The sequence below is a fragment of the Rhamphochromis sp. 'chilingali' genome (assembly GCF_963969265.1).
Source record: "Rhamphochromis sp. 'chilingali' genome assembly, chromosome: 11".
In the NCBI taxonomy this organism is placed as follows: Eukaryota; Metazoa; Chordata; class Actinopteri; order Cichliformes; family Cichlidae; genus Rhamphochromis; species Rhamphochromis sp. 'chilingali'.
The window spans coordinates 29141882-29161663 of NC_137938.1; the positions used below are offsets into that span (position 1 = coordinate 29141882).

A 19782-nucleotide genomic window follows, 5' to 3' on the forward strand; every position below is an offset into this window, starting at 1 on the left:
AAATTAGCCTACATCGTACCAGTTGTTTGATATGCACCACAGCATACGTCAGTGATGAAACACGCTGCACTGGAAAGGAGTATAATAGTGTTTTAACAGTTGGCTTGGCAACAGAAGAAAGAACATAACACTAGGGTGATACCAGTAGCAATTACTCTTAGTTCAATACAACTCAACCCCTGAACACTACTAATCTTAACCAAGAAAATAAGAAAATAGGTTAGGCCACACAAATGTAGGAGTCAGTGTAAACACCATGTTACTACTTAAAGACAAAGACAAAGCATAAGCTTGTAGTGCCAAATCAAATTGTTATGCTAGCCAGGGTAACCGGGGTTCTCAAGAATTCAATGGCTTCCTAGTAGAAACTACAGCAAATCAAATTACTAACCACCTACATTACATGTAACACATTGAATGTAGAGAACAAAGGGCAGCGAATACCTTCACTAGCCGAGGTTCTAATGCTTGATTTATGGTACCACGGTTGTATCTGTTTACGACGGTATTTGAATATGAAGAGCGTCTGGAGAGGGGTTTTCAACCTACTGTGGAAATGAAAGAAAATATATCATTGCTAACATGGCTTTTATTAGTGGCATTTTATTAAAACTTTTATTAAATGCGTAGTCGTAGTCATTTTATACAGACATTGCAAATGTGCTCATGAAGAGTTGGCGCTCAGTCCATTTTAAGGTCATAAGCTTCGTCTGGCGTGAGTGCTCAGGCCGACATATTGTGTAAGTGACTGAGAGCGCAAGAAGGCCAATGCAAACAAGCTTACAGACACAAATAAGACTAGATTAAGTTTTAGTTTAGAGGAGAGATATATATTTTGCTCGTAACTGCATTTGTGCCTATATAGCAACAGTTCGGACACAATGTACTAAAGATAAGCATAAGAAGTGCAAATCAACAGGAAACATCTGGAGGTTAAGACAGTTGAAATAGCCTTGTATGGTTATCTATATATATATATATATATATATATATATATATATATATATATATATATATATATATATATATATATATATATATATATATATATATATATATATATATATATATATAAATTGCTGATAACGGAAACTTGTCTAACTGTTACTAACTGTAACTAATGCATGTTATATTGTTTGCTGATGCGAGAACCATTTTGAAGTGTGCTTTCTAGCGGATATCTATGCTGATGATGCCACGGTGTACATCTCCCCATGCGTGTGTTTAATAAAATCATTGCTTGACTGAACTCATCTGGACCAGTATTTGTTTGTTCTCATCCTCATATAAAAGAATTCGGGAAACTACACAAAAGTGGTCCTGTGCAGTTCTCTTAAACCCCAACAGAAGGTGTCCCAACTGTGCGTCGGCTGATTGGGTAACAGGTGGGCTGGAACGGAGAAGGAAGACAGGCTTCTTCGGTTCTGGAGTTCACCTGGAATCGGAGAAGTGTGAAAAATATGGGATGAAAAGCACAGACAGTGGCTGTAGTAGACACTTGGTTTTTAACATTTGGTTTCACTTCAGTTCTTTGAATAAGTTTGCTTTTTGCTGTGGCTGCCTGATGAACTAGCAGCAGCAGCAGCAGCAGCAAGAGAGGCCTACAGACTAGTTTACCACATACTTTGGACACTGCCGCCATCTGGGAACAGACACTCTCTGCAAGTAAACCAGCTGTCCGTAGCTAATGCACTGCCAATGGAGAACCACGTCGAACCCAAAACTGACTAGGACTCGACCAGTTTTTGTCAGCATTCCTGGGCATCTCAACACTCACATACTTAGCCAGGCAAGCTCTAAAAGGAGAAATCTACCTAATGTGGCAACATCAGCATGACCCTGCTAGCTAACACAGCTCCAGGGCTCACCTTCAAACTGCATCCCAGAGGAACTCTCATTAGGTTACAGCTTGCTCTCTCACCCTCTGTCTTTTTTCATCCTTCACACAGGACCCTTTTCTACCTTGATAGCAAAGAGTGTTAATCCAAATCTACACTGGGGGAAATAATTATGTGATAACCTGCTAAATTTGCAAAACTGATTTGCATGCATTGAGTAAAATTTGAATGCTTAGCAAAACATGACTTAGAATTTGTTGGCTAGAACAGAACTTGATGAACATGGTGCAACATCATCATCTACACAGATGTAAATTCTGGGGCTAAGAATTGTATATACACGGCTCAAAGGAATAGTTTTCAACCAGAGTAGAGCACCAAGTTCACCAAGACCACTCCAGGATGGCGCATCAATATGTACCACTGCCATAAGGTTTGCTTTTTCTCCCAGCACAGTCTCAAGAGCGTGGTGGAGATTTTAGGAGACACGCAGTTACTCTAGGAGATATGGGCTAGGCCTCAAATGTTCTTTAACACCACAAAAAGGATCAGTATCTGCTCCTTTGTGTAAGGAGGAACAAGATGAACATGGCCAGAGAGCTTCAAAATGACCAAACAATCAAAAACAGACTTTATGATGGTGGCCTCAGGGACCAAAGTCCTCTATTGGGCCCTGTGTTCACTGCCCAGCACTTTGGAGCCCGATTGGCATTGCAATAGAATACCAGAATTGTCAGGTCAGCCACTGCCACCATGTACTTTTTACAGATGGACAGCAGGTTCACCCTGAGTACATGTGAAAGATGTGAAAGGGTCTGGAGAAGCAGTGAAGAACATTATGTTGCTTATAACATTGTTCAACAGACAGGTTTGAGGGTGGGTCAGTGATGGTCTTGGGAGGCAGGTCACTGAAGGTATGACCTCTACAGGCTTGGTAACATCCCCCTGTAATTCAGTGTAGGGAGGAAATCCTTGGACTCCCTGTGAGACCCTACCCCAGTGGGTCCTGGGTTACTCCTGATACACAACAATGTTTGTCCTCATGTGGAAATTCCTGGATGATGAAGGCCCCTCCACACTCACCTGACCTAAATCTAACACCTCTGGAACATTATGGTTCAGCCCATCCAAGGCTGACAGGTTGGAGCTCAGAGTGTCCAGGAGCTCAGTGATGCCCTGGTTCAGATCTGGGAGGAGATCCTCCAGAACACCATCTGTTCTCTCATTATGAGCAGGTCCCGATATTATCAGGGATAGCCTGCCGCATCATTTGCCTTTGATTTTCGGGATGTCTTTGAAATTAGCCCTCTGAAGGTTGATAATTTCCCTTCTCATCAAATGATATAGCATCCATTCATTCCCGACACATTAGTTAGTCCGTATCAGTACAGATATCCAGGATGATTTTTCCCCCACTGAGATGTGATGTGTTTTTTAAGAGTTCCTTTAATTTTTTGTATAGTTACTCCATTGACATTACTGTCAGCCTCAAGGACCTCCCAAAGACAAAGAACAGTTGCTAAGTTATCACGCAGGTGAAAATGATCAAAACCTAAATGTTTTGAAGGGGACCTACAGTTTAATGGTTCCAACTGCCTATTTTATTCTTGACCTATAAGAAAACAACAAAACAGGTCACAAAAAAAAGGAAAAAAAGATTTATAAAAATTAGCAGACCCCAAGATAAGTGCACGCACACACCAATCAATATATGAGAGCAGTGCAGGTGGTGTGGTGGACTCTATTGATTGCTTTGGTCTTGCGTCAAAATGATCTTGGTTTTCATTTTCAATGATTAGTTTTTCCAGACTAAGTTAATCACAGACATGACTTCTGCAAACCCATGACTGGCTTTTGTTATTAGTTGTGGCATTTAAAACTAAACGTTTAATCAGAAAAACAACCCACACTTAAAATCAACACTGGCTACACATGTTGTGAGTAGCAGTTTGTTTCAGCTTATTCTGCCTCGACTTTGTGTTGCAAAAAAAGCGAAGTCCCGGGGAATCTCGTAATATCTCTGCCCCTTTAAAATGCCACTGCGGTGCCATGTGACCTCACATTAAGCAGGCCTCTGGGGGAGTTAACAGTGACATTTACAATTTTTTGGCAGGCTTCACGTTTATAAAATTGCTCTCTATCATATATATTTGAACTGCTTTTGATAAGGACATTGTAATGTATGTTGAAGGTCTCAACGAAGTGACATTTTTCTGACCTACAAAAAGTTCTGTTGTTCTATCAGCCTTCAAAGAGGACGCTGAATAAGGAGCGCTTAAAAGCCAGGAACACTGTTATATACAATATGTTTTATTTATCTTAAATTCTGCAGGGCATGCTTAGAGGCCTCAAAGCCTAGTTTATTTTAGTGGTCAATATGTAATATGTATAAGAGATGAAATTGTCTATTTAGCATGGCAGTGCATTTTCCATGTGGATGCTTCAATTAGGAGTCATTAGTCCATTTATGTTAAGCTGCTATAATCAATATTTCAATATTATATGCCCTGAAAACACATTTTCTAGTGAATGTTATGTTTTCTGTGTAAGTGAAAATAGATGTTCTTCCTTCTAGGAATGGGCATCTCCAGCTAAAATGGGTTTCCATTTTCACTAGAAACGTTTGGGCTATTTTTAGGACTTTTACCCCAAATGGATCTCAAATGACTGCAAATAGCTGTGGCAGAATTTTGACCTCGTAGAGTTTATGTTGACCCTCATTTTTGTAGGTTTTGAAGGAATTTCATTCAAGACTTTTTGATACCATAGGGATCTTTGGCTATACGTGTTTCTTCAGTTTACATATTTTAAATCCCCCCAAAACAAAGAAACAGAGAAAATATATGTTTTATGTCAGAAAGCACTCAAATCTTTGGGGATCACATCCCTACCTGTCATAGGGTGGCTTGTGTGTTACACCGTGGACAAAAGACAAAAAAAATCTGTTGCAGGGCTGACACACTGTCAACCCTTCACGCTCTCATTCACACCTACAGTGAATTTAGAATCACCAATTAAGCTAACCCTGTGCATGTCTTTGGACTGCTGGAGAAAACTGGAGTACCTGGAGAGAACACACACAGATGCAGGGAGGATGAAAATGTATGAAAACTCAAATATTCAAAAATGATGACCATCCTTTGTTATTTTATATGAAAGGTTTTTTCTTTTCTTTGTGCTTTGCTTTCCTCAGATTACACAAAAGTGATGTCACACAGTCCGTGCACCAGTCAGAGCTCAGAACATTTGATGTCAGTGGCCAGGATAGGTTTTTGTAACATATAACGGAGCTACTATCAATAAATTCTGATCAAACATTCCCACAGAGTCCTGATGAAAGAATAGATCAAAAACTAAATCGGTCATTGTTGCTGATTTTGTCCTATTATTGACCTATTATGCTAATTTCCAGGACCATATTTTTCTTTTCTGGGTTCTGCTAGAGTAGTTATGGTTAAAAATAATTCCCAGTTGTAAAATTATTGGAATAGTTGGAAAATAATTAGCGAGGAAGCTCCTGGGATGCTCAAGTCCGAAGTGCAGAGCAATAGTCTCCTCATTGTTGAAATATCTACTTGATGTAACACAATTTATTTTAAATGATCCAAGGACTTACAGGTTTTAAGATGGAACCAGAATCTAGACGCAGTCATCATTTCTTTTTTTCCATGTAGTCTTGCTTTAGGATATCTTTAGTGTCTTCTAAGGTGGACCAAACAAATGTACTCTTAAGAGGCAGCTGAGCCTCTAATAAGCAAAAGTAAAGTAAATTAAAGTAAGTGAAATAAAAAAGACATTAAGAGGTGTCACAAATGGTAGTGGTTACCTAAACAGAAAGTTTTCTTTTTAATTTCCTTCCTCTTTCTCTGGAAACCTGACTTAATTTATATTTTCACCACTTAGTGAGAATCGTGAAGGTGAAGCTCATAGTTGTGTCCACTTTTCTCCATTGTGTGAGCATCTCTAACCACTTGCAGTTTCTCTTGAAAAGGCTGTTGATAAGACAGCAAAGCAGCTCTTGTCTCTGTTGTTCATGTTTGTGCTCTCCAGTTTTAATTATTAGTGCTGGTTTCTGCCACTGAGGAACGTCTTCCTCAATTATATATCAAAATGATTTTCAGTTATGAGTTTTTTTGTGTTTTTTTTTTTTTTTTTTACATTTTTTTAGCCAGTCACCTTTTTTCTAATCTCCTTTAAGAAGCAAAATCAGGCAGAGCAATTATTGGTATTAGAGCTACTCCTTTTACAGAAAAGTGCTGGTGTGAGGTCATCACCAGCTCACTTCTCATCTTAATGCTCCCAAATGTGGCTAATGTTCCCCATGGCGATCATTAAAATTTCATCTCATCTTAACATGGAAGCACAGCTGCTTTCCTGCTTTCTTTTGTATTACACTGCAAATACTCTGAAGAGCGTATTCTCTGTTGTTACCGAGTAATTTTCACACTTACATCCACAAGACTAGTGTCTTTCAAGTTTTTTCTACCTTCAAGGATAAGTGTAATGTGTCGGTCTTGTGGCTTTGGTCCAATCGAAGGCTCCTTTCATCTTGCCAATCACCCGCTGTTTGACAAAACCATTGATTTAACTTTCTTCTGCCCCTATAATGAGATGCATTTTAACTACTATGCTTTTTGATCCTTAGACACATTTTTTTTCCGTCTAATCTCTGAGATCCAAGCTTCTGGTCTGAGGATCGGCGTCTTTTCAACATCTAGCTATCCAGTTCAATATGTTTTACTCATTTAGCAGTTTAACAGCTTACCCCTCTTTAATGGAAACGAAAGGACTGAAAGTACTCTGTATTCAATACCTGGATCAAAGCTGAGTAACTGCAGCACAAGAGTAATCAAAGATCTAATTGTACTGTAAATAAAAAGCAGATAAATTATGCTGGCTGGCAGGTGACACAAAGAGCTCAGTTCTTCAAGTTCCATAAATAATCAACAAGCCATTTCCTGTTTTGCATATTCATATCTTTCTGGCTCGTGATGAGCGGCCGATGACGTGAGACCATCAGTGTTTCGAAACTATAAACACGACATGTCTGAGATCTCAGAACACGAAACAACAACCGTTCATGCAGCAGTCTCGACATCAGCTTTACTTTTACTGCCAGCAACAGCAGATAATCCAATAAATGTCCATGACTGGTTTCATTGTACAGGTGTGGGACTTGGCCTTTTTCCCAATAGAAAGAAGGTCATGCTGAGTTATACTGAGAGTTAATAATGGCTTCTGTGTTAAAGAGACTTACACAAAGGACATATTGGCTGAAACATTAATTGCACATGTTTGGCAATGAGTGTAAACTGCACAGCAGTTTGTAATGAGACTACAGAGTTTCTTCTTGGTATTTCTATGTAAAAAGAAAATAAGTGATGATTATAAAAGTGATTAGTTGATATGGATGGGTAGCCAGGGACTGAAGATCTATTTATTTTGCTGTGATACTTGTAGTGGTGTCTATTTTTACACAGCTATTCTTTAGACTTAGTTCATCTCTGATAAGGTTGCCAGCCAAATGGATTATCTTTTCAACATAGCAAGCTTTATTTCATTACTGTATCACTGGGAATTAAATAAGTCCAGCTATGTCGGACCCAAAGTCACTCTTCAAATAGCAATATGTTAGCTAACAGCCACTGAACTCTTCTGCAGAGATGGGAGAATTATGTTGTTATTTTTTCCCTCTGCCTGCTACAAACATAAGGAAGCTTATAGGTTCATGCTCTGGGTATTAACAGGGGGATTAGCGAGGAAGCTTCTGGGATGCTCAAGTCCGTGAAGCGCAGAGCAGCAGTCTCCTCATTGTTGAAATATCTACTTGATGTAACATAATTAATTAATTTATTTTAAATGATCCAAGGTCTTATAGCTTTTAACATGGAACCAGAATTTAGCAGTAGTCAACATTTCTTTTTCCCATGTAGTCTTGCTTCAGGATATCTTTAATCTCTAGACCAAAACAAATGTACTCTTAAGAGGCAGCTGCCCCTGTGATCAGATAAACTGTGAAATTAAGAGTATAATGTGACGTATGTACAGCTGGTTCTCCATTATAATGAAGCTCAGTATTCAGTAGTCTGAATATAGTATAATTTGTTAAAGACACACACAACTATAACCGTGTTGCCTCTGTCTGAGTACTTGGCTTCCTCTCACAGTCTAAAGATATGCATGCTGGGTTAACTAGTGATTCTAAATGAGTTGTAGGTGTGAATTCGAAGGCGGATGGTTTTCTGTCTCTCTGTGCCAGCTATGCAACAGACTGATACCCCATCTCTCACCCCATGACAGCTGAGCAAGGCTCCAGCCCTCCACCTTGATTTTATTCTGACTGCTGGATGGATGGACGGATAGACGGACAACTCTCTGGACTTGTTACAAAAAAAGAATGTGGCAGGCAGGATGAGGACCCAAACTCAGGACTCGCAGACACAGAAGGGGGACGTTAAAGAGGCAGCTTTTATTGCACTGAAGCTGAAAACCAAACAAAACCTGAAAGTCACGAAATCGAAATCTAAACTGGAAACAGGAAGGCTAAGGACTAAAAGAGTAGAGACCAGGAAGCTAGACATTGCCAGGACCTTGAAAAACCACAGAGAAACTTATAGCACACGGGACAACACGACAACGTCCAGAGGAAAACACAGGGCTTAAATACAGAAGGGGGTAAGGAGGGAATGAGACAGGAGGAGAGCACAGCTGGGAATAATCACATATAAGGAGACAAAGGAGAAGCAGAACTCAGTATACTGAACACAGGACTATCAAAATAAAACAGGAAGCATGACCACTATAGATGCAGACAAAACACGGGAGTTTAGCACTGTGACTGGGGAAATTAAAACAGAGACAAGACTAGACACTGAGACCCGGAGACAGGATGACTAGTGGAACAGAGGGAACAGAGAGAACAAGAAACACGGAGACAAGAGTAACTAAACGTGGAACATGGGGAAGGCACAGAAACCATGAGAAATTCTAAATAATAATGAAAGCAAATGGTAAATGGCCTGTATTTGTATAGCGCTTTACTTAGCCCCTAAGGACCCCAAAGCGCTTTACACATCCAGTCATCCACATGTGATGGCAAGCTACATTGTAGCCACAGCCACCCTGGGGCGCACTGAAGGAGGCGAGGCTGCCGGACACTGGCGCCACCAGGCCCTCTGACCACCACCAGTAGGCAACGGGTGAAGTGTCTTGCCCAAGGACACAACGACCGAGACTGTCCAAGCCGGGGCTCAAACCGGCAACCTTCCGATTACAAGGCGAACTCCCAACTCTTGAGCCACGATCGCCCCACGATCGAAAGCAAAGACTATTATTAATTCAAAACACAAACCACTGGGTCACCAACCCAGGACCATGACTTATTTCACCAAAAAGAACTTCAAACAAACAAAAACAGGTCAAAAGACAATAAAACAACTATATTTCCTAAAATTTGCAACAAAACAAAAATTGCCTGTTGCATTAATCATCTGATGATCCCACAAACCCTAACCACTAGTTTATGATTACTGAGTTCCACCATAGCCCAACATTCAGCCTACTGTATGACTGTAAAATGTTGTTCTTTCCACCGGACATTAAATGGAAAATGTATTTAGTTCCCACACAGAAATGATTAGAAGCTGGTGGAAAACATTCACAGTCATTGCATCTTAGAAAAACAAAACAGTGTCGCAAACAGCCGCGGTTACCTAAACAGAAAGTTTTTTATTTACTTCCTCTTTCTCATAAAGACTCCGGAAACCTGACCTAATTTGTATTTTCACCACTTAGTGAGAAACGTGAAGGTGAAGCACGTAGTTGTGTCCCCTTTATTCCACTGCGTGAGCATCTCTAACCGCTTGCAATTTCTCTTGAAAAGGCTGTTGATAAGACAGCAAAGCTCTTGTCTCTGTTGCTCATGTTTGTGCTCTCCAGCAATACAAACACTTGACACTCTGTAACAGCCATGACAATTCAACTTCAAAGTGGCCTTTCCCACTGAGCACAGAGCAGATGGACGCTGGAACGGCTAGTTTATTATCTTAATCATATCACACAACGGTGTGAAATTCAAGCAGTTTTTTTCATGGCTGACAATTATTAAAATCTTCAATTATTAATATATATTAACATCCATATTAGTTTTTTTCCTAAATTTGGTATAAATATTACAACTTCATCAGAATAAAATAAATCCCAATTTATAATTAGCAGGAGCATTAACACTTTATCACCACTCTGTCTAGTGTACTTCTGGGATACTACTTCAGAGGAAAAAAAATAGTCTCCTGTGGGTAATTAGCTATTTTATTGTGGTAAAATAATACAAAATAAATGCACAAATAAAAGCTATTATTTTGAGGCAGACAGAGGACTCTGATATTGTTTTTCATCACCAACCCTCGCTAATATAATGCCTGATTTTATTCCTGCTGCTTCAGTCACCACACAGACCGCCGCTCTGAACGCTTTTCTCTGTACTTCGACATTCTGCATCCGAGTCATGTCCTTGTTCTATTTTGTGTGTACTGTCATAAATATCATCCTATTGCATCAGCTTTGTCTGACTACATTCCCAGTGTTCAGAGCTCTGAAAAACACCTTAGGGTTGTGAGTCTGTTGCTGCCATTCACAGCCTGTTTTCACACCACTCAACCTGTCCAGTACCGCTGGGAAAATCCCTTGTTTCCCTTTTACACACATACCTGCAACACCCGCCTGGAACGTCAATGCTTGTTTATTTTGTGGCTTTAGGAGCACACATACCACACCTGAAAGAATGAATCAGCCCTTTTTTTGTTCCATGAGGCTCATCACAGCCCCTGAAGTACACTAGCAATAACACAGCTAATGTGCCTACTTACTGCCTAACTGCACATCCTACCAGATAAAAATAAGCATTATTCAACAGGCTCTTTAAATTAAAGGTTAAAATATATAATTTGTTTGAGCTTAGCACCTTTATATGTTCTAATCTGATCCTCCTAACAATCATCACAGTTACTTCTCTTTTATGATTTGACCTAAGGGTCTGAATGTGGTTTGGCTCAAAGTGATTATTTTTTTTAATGCTATGGTGCCTTCATCATAATGGTTAGACTAATAACCAGTAATAATAAAAGTCTTTTGCACCGTCCATCCATCCACCTCAACCCCCTCATTATTCAGACTAGTCGCTCTGTGATAATGTCACCTATCTTCCTCCTTTTCTCCAGTCATAATTCCCACAGACAATAGCAGGCTTTGACTGAAAACAGATGTTGATTTGCAGCATTTGCCCACTGATGCTGTTGTTGTTTGGAAAACTATTATGCATTCCCTGTCACTTTATTAGGTACACCTTTTCAACTGCTTGTTGACAAAAACAGTCAATCAGCAGCTCAGTGCAATCAGGCACACAGACACGGTAAAGACCTGCTGAGGTTCAAGCAGACCATGGGAATGGAAAAAAAGGTGATTTAAGGGGACCTTTCTCTGTAGGGTTTACAGAGAAAGGTCAGAAAAAGAGAAAAATATCCAGTGAGCCTGTAGTTCTCCGGGTGAAAATCTCTTGTTGATGGCTAGATTTTGTTGACCTGATAGGAAAGCAACAAAGCAACAACAACATAAATAACCACTCGTTACAACGACGGTAGGTGGAAGCGCATCTTTGAACGCCCATAATGCCAAACTTTGAGGCAGATGGGCTTTATCAGCAGAAGGCCAACCTTATCAACTAAGAATCTATAACCACAGTGTGCTCATCTCTTGTTGTGGCTTCTTCCAGTGGTATAACATCCCATGCCACTCGCTCTTCATCTCAAGCTGGTTTCTTGGACATGAAAATTAGTTCACTGCACTCAAATGGTCTCCACAATCACCAGATCTAAATCTAATAGAGCACCTTTGGGATGTGGTGGAACGGGAGATTCACATCATGGATGAGCAGCTGGCAAATCTGCTGATGCTATCTTGTAAAAATGGACCAAATCTCAGAGAAATGTTTCTAGCACCTTGTTGAACCTCTGACATGAAGAATTAAAGCAGTTTGAAGACAAAACGGGGTCCCACGAGGTGTACCTAATAAAGTATGTAGTTTTCTTTGGAGTACAGTAGTATAGTGTATATGTTCTATGCTGTGGTGTGCTGGGGGGCAGCACAGCAAAGAAGGAAGTGTCCAGGCTGGAAAAACTAATCAGGAAGGCTGGCTCTGTGGTTGGCATGAAGCTGGACACTCTGGTGACAGTGGCAGAGAAGACGACATTAAGTTGGACATTATTGACAATGCTGGGCATCCTCTGCACACAGCCATAAACAACCAGAGGAGCCTGTTAAGTGACAGGTTGCTTCTCCCAAAGTCAAGAACCAACAGACTTAAAGACTTTGTCCCAAACGCCATGAAACTGTTTAACTCCTCGCTGGAGGGGAGAGGGAGGGGAAACGGGGACAAAGAGAGCGCTGTAGTGCCTTTTTCACTGTGCAATATATATATTTTTTAATATATAACGGTGCAATAGACTCACAATAGTTGAAATGTGCAGTTCTCTGGTATTCTTATTCCTATTTATTATATTTATCCCTATTATATACTCTGTATTTATATATGTGTATATGTGTATATGTGTATTGTGGAGATACAGAAATTATTTTACTGCTAGAATATAACCTGCATTATTAACATTGCATTAATAATATATCCTACAGCCTTGATATTGCATTAAAGATGTTTATTAAAGCTATTGCCACCACGTTAACCTTTTATTACAGGTGCAGCTATGATTATTTTATACACATGCATGTTTGTGCTCATTCAGTGTTGCTGCTCAGTCTATTAAAGAAGGTTTTAAGCTTTGTGAAGCACTATGTCTTCACAATCTATTGTGTGGGTGACTTGGAGCATAGAAGGATAGACAGCATACACGCTTACAACACACATATAATCCAGAAGCCTGCCAGGCCAAAGGCCTGAAATTCATTTCTTCTAACTGCATTTCAGTTTACTTAGTAACAGATGACAGAAGACCAGTTAAGAAAAGGACAAGCCCTTAGAGACCATCTAGGCTTGAAATTTATTGCCATGTACGGAAGGTGTTATAGAAGGAGGAACTTCTGTGTCTGTTTTTAGCCATCTAAGATGTACCATTTACTGTAATCGATGTATTTGATCTGTAATCGACGCAAGAAGGACGCGTTAACCCTGATGTTATAAAATCATTTTCAAGTGTATTCTTAGCACGAGACGTGTGCTGATGTGATACTTCTTCTCCTGCGTGTGTACTAATAAACTCATTGTTTGATTGCACTCTCCTGGGCCTCTGTTGGTTTGTTTCATTGCTCAACATTTTCGAACTCGTGACAGTTTGGCTGAGGCAATAAAGGTGTTTTTGGAGGTGTTCAGGGAGAACCTGGAGGCCAGGAGGTGGACAGACGATCCTGGTGGTTCGTTTGACTACAAAGGGCGCTGCTAAAAGGTAAGACACAAACCTCTTAAACTGAAATTGTGCTGTATTGGATTATAATTCTAAAATTGTAGTCAATGAATTACTGGCTGATGTTTGTCTTGAGTTTTGGGTTAAGTTAAAGTGAAACTGTATATATGGTATATTTCTGCTCACATTCTGCTGTGTTTCCTGGAGGAACCTAAGTTTCATCTAATCTAATGTTTCCATAAAACATATATGGTAGTATGCAAGTGATGCAAGTATTTCAGGACTCATTTCAATAGCTGGGCCCACGTCCTTATTTTAGGTTTAACAGCATTTTAGTAGGTAAAGGTGAATGATTTGGACATGAATTGAGCTGCGGTTTGGGGAACGCCTCGAAGGATACCGGCAGCAGCTCCCGGGCCTGGCAGATCCCCATCTACTAAATAGAAGTGAAGAAGTTAAAGAATTGAAAAGGGGAGGGAGGGTAATGTAAACAAGAATGAACAGCTTGTAGAACAGGGGGAACTTATGTAGAAGAGAACCGGAAGGAGCGTTTATGGAGGCGTGGTCCTACTCCTGAAATTCCAATACTTGAACTCCAGTTAAGTAATTTTAAGACGATTAAGGAAGTAAAATCAGATCAGTATTTGACCACCAGAATTTTGTCATCATCTGTGTGGATTTGAAAACTCACTAAGATCTTAATGTTGAGAAATTTAATTTTGGGAATATTTTTTAAGTCCCCTATCTTCCTCTTTCTGCTAAGAATGATGAAACTCATTATTGTACTCAAAGCTATGATCAAAATAAGAGAAAGTTCAATGACACCCTGGCAAGGTTTCTGTTACAACACTTTTTCCATTGGTAGTGACAGCAACTGTAATATAATAAATAATAATCTGAATATGATTTCATTTTATAGGACAGGAGAGAATAAAATATAAAATAAGAAAATGAAAAATGAAACCAATTTTTTTTTTAAAAATTTGTTCCTGGATTTGATTTGATTTGTTCACCAAGTCAAATTGTCTTCCAATGATGAAACACCACAAAGTGTTACAGTAAACTTTTTGGACAGATAGAATCTTAGAAACTACGTGATGTCACTCTGTAAAATCAGCTCACGCAGCGGGACACAACAGCTTGTGCAACACAGTGTGTCTGTCTGTTGAAATAACTGCACTGCGTGAACCGCACACATTGTTTGTTTGGTCGTTGCCTGGGGTGTACGGAAGTTGAAAGGAGGCTTTTAAATGGGATCAATAGCATCACCAAGACGTAACTGACCTGGTAAAGGGATAAATAACTAACATGAAGTTAGGTCAGACAAAATACCCAAAAGTCAAACGTTGGAGTCAGGCATTTAAGCACAAGTGAAACCGCCTCAGAGTGATTTACATACATTAAGCAACATCAAAAGAACTCTTTGTTCACCTTTGAGTCATTTTAACTTCCAAAGCTCACGTCTCTGCTTCTGAAATAAACCAGTCTTCTCCATTTAAACCTGTTCAATTTAAACTTGACCCTGCTCTTGGATGGTAGAGCAGGGTCAAGCAGCAGGTGATAAATACAAAAAAAGGGCCTCTGACCTCTGATATCTCAGAGTGTTTTTGAGCTGCAGCAGGATACAGAATTATCTCTAAAAGTAAAGCCTTTCCAGTCTTCAAGTCAGCCACGGGTTATTAGATTTTTTTATTACTGTGTGCAGTATATGACTATTCAAACAACATCATCCACATTGCTGTTCTCACCACATGCTGTAAAAGGAGGGACCGCTCTGTCACTGGGCCATCTCCCTTGACCAATGCTTATCTCCACTGACTCATATTAAAGAGGCAAATGTAAAGAAGCATTGGGCATTGATGACTAAATATAGTAAAGAAAACCTACGATCAAACAGCCTGACGGAGTCCGTCTGTACCGCTCATGCTGAAAAAAAGGCCAGTTGTTACCAGGGAAACCATGTTTGGCGAGAGTGGGAGATAAATTGCAGCAATATCTCACTAATAGTCACTTCTATTATCTGCACTGGATGTTTAGATTAACAGGTAAATAGGGGGATGTGCCAAGAGACAGCAGCTTGGAGGTAAGGTGCGCAGAGGTGATCAAACAAAACAGCAAGGAAGACGCACTAGGAGGTAAGCCACGCTGCTCATGAAAAATGCCAAGAATGGGAAGTCTGTTGCAGGAGTGAGGATTTGTGAGCTGACAAAAATTGTCACTGTGGACTTGTCCGAGTTGCTTAAATTGGTGTAAAATCTTTAGTTTCATCACAGCACTATAGAGAATAGTTAGAAAAAAATAGTTCCTCTTCTCAGACACTGGACTATAAGAGCTGAGCGTCTGACACAGATATTCACTCGATGGACGTTGCCCCATAAAGGGTAAGAAACTACTTTCATTTTAATATTCCTCCAATAGGTTGATTTATAGATTATAAAACTTTCCTTACCGCTGTCTTGACTTTCTATTTCCTTTATACGATGATGCAGGAAACAGATACAGATAGAACTGTGTTGTAAAAGTCGTGGCAAAGTAAAGCTTTGAGACGCTAATTTCCCTCGTGTAGTTAACTCATTAAGTTTATGAGGGTTATCATTTTCACAACATGTCCAGTATTTGTGTATACAGTAAGAACAAGGGCTGGGACTTAATGATAAAAGCACTGCTGCACTGTATTTACAACAAGGAACAAGCAATAACACAGTATTATGGTTTGTATACAAACTCGTGTGCCGGGTTAAAACACTGTCTTCTCATTAAGAGATAATACACAACCACAATCAACTCTGAAGTAGTGATGTGGAAGAAAATTAAGAAGGAATATAGAAAAAACAGAATTACAGCATACTTTGGGATGCCTCCTACCTTTTTTTGTAGGAAAAACATTTATTGTATGAACAGCACATTTTCAAATGAAGTGTCAATTTTATACTCATAGTTTAAAATAGTTTGCTGTGCTGTGTGGTAATCTCTTTTCATTCTTTCTTATCAGCAGAGCTCAAAGCCCTGGAGGAAACGATGAGCTGTGGTTTATTGGTGGGGACAGAAAAACTGCTCTGTCTCGTTGGGTTTGTTCCAGGACACTGAGCCAATAAGAAGCCTTCGTCTTCTGTGGTCGGTGCTGCCCCACAGATAAAACCTCCTTGTTCTGCAGTCTATTCATCCCCGGGGTCGGGGATATAATGTGACACATCTCAATTCTTGACCGAGTTGAAAGATTCACATGGAGCCCACCACGCAGCGGTGCCACACAGCACTTTGTCTCTCTGTCTACGTCATTACCTTTGTGCTGGGCTTCCCGGCCAATATATTGGCTTTCTACACTTTTTGTAAGAAAGTAAGGCAGAAACCCACCCCGATTGACATCCTGCTCCTCAACCTGACCATTTCCGACCTCCTCTTCCTCATCTTCCTGCCCTTCAAGATGCAGGAAGCAATGAATGGCATGATGTGGAACATGCCCTATGCCCTCTGTCCGCTGTCTGGCTTTATCTTCTACATGACCATCTACAACAGCACCTTTTTCCTCACTGCAGTCAGTGTAGAGCGCTACTTGGGTGTGGCTTTCCCCATTCGGCACACTCTGAAGCGGCGACCTGTGTATGCTGTAGCTGCCAGCATTTTCTTCTGGATTTTCTCCACCGCCCAACTTAGTATCGTGTTTATCGTGCCCTTTATCCCCACTGAACGCCTCAACACCTCAGCTCACCCTAGCAGCGATAGCAGAAAACAATGCTATGAGAACTTCACCGAGTCTCAGCTGAACATCCTCCTGCCTGTGCGCCTGGAGCTTTGTGTGGTGCTTTTCTGCATCCCTTTCCTGATTTCTAGTTTTTGCTACATCAACTTCATCAGAATTCTCTCAAAGCTGCAACACATTGACCGGCGCCGGCGCATCCGAGCCATGGGCATGGCTTTGGGAACCCTGGTGGTGTTTGCTCTATGTTTTGGACCCTACAACGTCTCACACATCATTGGTTTTATAAACAAGAAAAGTCCGGCGTGGAGAGACAAGGCCCTGCTGTGCAGCACCTTCAATGCCTGTCTAGACCCTCTTATTTTCTACTTTTCTTCCTCTGCTGTGAGAGGGAATGTGAGTAGTGTGATGGAAGGGGTTAAAAGCCGTCTCCAGAGGTGCATGTCTTGTCACCTGCTCCAGGCCTTGTGCGGGGGAATTACCAAGACTGCACAAGATAAGGAACACACGCAAGAGGAGATCAATGCTATCTGAGCTGACAGAAAGGGACCTGTAAGCGGCTGCCTTTACTGTTGTCTTATTTCTTCATCCCTGGGAGCAGAAAATTAATGCCATGTTAATGTTTACACATGTGAGAAAATGACTTGGCTTTATACAGTGCAGTGTATTTTTGTTTGATGACATTCCTTTTTGGAAATGAGACAAGACAGGTAACCTTCAGTCTTCCTAAGCACGCCATGCCAATTTTGTATGCAGCGCATCGGGTAAAACCTCAGAGACAGCCTACTTTGAACTGTCACCAGGACATAACAACATTTCTCGCATAGTGTAAGAGAAGTACAGAGACCCTTAAATGCAGGCAGGTGTTGTGGAGCATCGCAGCAGAGACTGTAACAAAATGAATATCTAAGCAACAGCGTTGCACGTCATCTCTCTGCAATTGGAGATTAAATGTTCCAACCAACATCCTTAGTCGTGAACAGGATATTGCTTGCAACAATACGGTCATTATGTGTCAAGCAGTGGTGGTTGAAGAAGAAGTAGCAGAAGAAAGAGAAAATGTGTGGCATCTTCATGCAGATACAAGCATGCTGAAAATAGAGAGCAGTTCGCTTTGTAATTGTACATATGTTTGCATTTGTAAGATGATGGCTGTTCTTATATTTATATGGGATATATAAAGAAAGAGAGATGTATGAATGTACACATATATATGCATAACGGGGGTTGTAATAATATAATAACACATAAATAAAGCTTATTTTCATATTCAAATAAGATTATACATTTTGCATGATGTCTGACTCATGCATTATTTTGTAAAGAAACCACGCCAGCAGGTGTAAACAGTGTTTGTGTGGACACACACGTGTGAGTGTAAATGACGGGAAAAGGAAGAAAGGACTGATGGAAGCAAAAGCAAACCGCACAAACATTATTTTCATAAACAAACTGTACAATAATAAATTGAGTTAATTAATAACCTTAACATTGGCAGCAGACAGGTACGAGGTGATTGTGTGCGTATGAGTGAGTGGAAGAAAAGAGATAAGGACTAATTTGTTTTGGAAAGAAGGGGGATGAGAAATATGAAAAATGCCCGTAAAGACCGCTTGCATCAAGTGATCAACAGTTGCCATCGGCATATCAGTGATATCATATGTAAATGTTTTTATGCACATTTTATGTATTTACACATAAAAGCAGGATGAGTAATAGAAAGCTTACTGAGCTGCCTCTTTGATTTTTGATGTCACTAATCTGATTATACTGAAGATCCATCAGCTCACTCAGCTGTTCAATGTTTATCATTTCTGCCAGTATTTGTTTTTTTTTTATTCTTGGCAGTGTGGGCAGGTCTAAATTTAAAATGAACTTCCTCCAAAAAGTGAATCAAGATCTCACCCCACACGCTGCAAACATAAACAATGCTATCACACAAGCAAGCGCTGGCATCGGCTGTAATCCTATTTAGCGAGGATTAGGCCTGCACAGAGGTTGAGCCGATCACTGTATCTGTTTGACAGGTGGATCGTGCATGAATCATTCATTTTGACAAACAGACCCCAGTGAATGACTAAGACGTGTGGGTTAACAGCCATTGACATGACGCACAAATCCAAAAATCTGCGAGTCAGCATGCCATAGGATAAAAAGTTACAGGGATGAGTCACTTGTACACATCAGCGATTACAGATTATACACTATGAAAGAGCACAGCAGAATATACATGCATACAGATGTGGTTTAAAATCTGGAGAATTTTTCACATGAAAAAGTGAGACGGACCTATGCACGTTATTCACTGATAATTGTTTTTTCTTTTCCTGATGAGTTGAATGTTGTTTGTAAAAGGTTGGTCTGATGAGAAGAGCTCAGCTGAACAGCTGGCAATCCTTTCTCCTTTTTCATTTTGTCTTTCCTGGAACACAATATTTGGTTATTGCATCACTGTTGACTTTTCCTTAATGATGTGTGATAGGTTACAGGGATAAAACAATAAGAAAATCAGCCTTGTGTGTGTGTGTGTGTGTGTGTGTGTGTGTGTGTGTGTGTGTGTGTGTGTGTGTGTGTGTGTGTGTGCTTATGTGCGTTTGTCAAAGGCTGAAGAATACAGTACTCACGTGGCAGATTTCATTTTCCCTTCGCCCAGATATTTCTGACTGCTGTGTGGCACACGATTGAGAAAATTGATGATCACAAAAATTAAAAACATTTTTTTTAACAACTACATGCAATGCTAAACAGAATTACTCTTACCATTCAATAAAAACCAAACGGTCGTTGCAGAGAGGAAACACATCTTTGCAATGTTCAAGTATAAAATCAGCTCATT

General features: G+C 40.2%; 1 protein-coding gene across 1 annotated transcript; it reads left to right on the plus strand.

Annotated features, from left to right (window-relative positions):
• Positions 1-15498: 15498 nt before the first annotated feature.
• On the plus strand, positions 15499-18113 carry LOC308405178 (free fatty acid receptor 2-like). The gene is made up of 2 exons (XM_080895637.1): positions 15499-15630; positions 16242-18113. Exon 2 carries the CDS (start codon positions 16473-16475, stop codon positions 17478-17480), a length of 1008 nt encoding a protein of 335 aa, XP_080751763.1. The 5' UTR covers positions 15499-15630; positions 16242-16472; the 3' UTR covers positions 17481-18113.
• Positions 18114-19782: the final 1669 nt, after the last annotated feature.

Excerpts from the sequence above, each read along its gene's own strand:
- LOC308405178 (XM_080895637.1), top strand. The coding sequence starts at position 16,473 with ATGGAGCCCACCACGCAGCGGTGCCACACAGCACTTTGTCTCTCTGTC.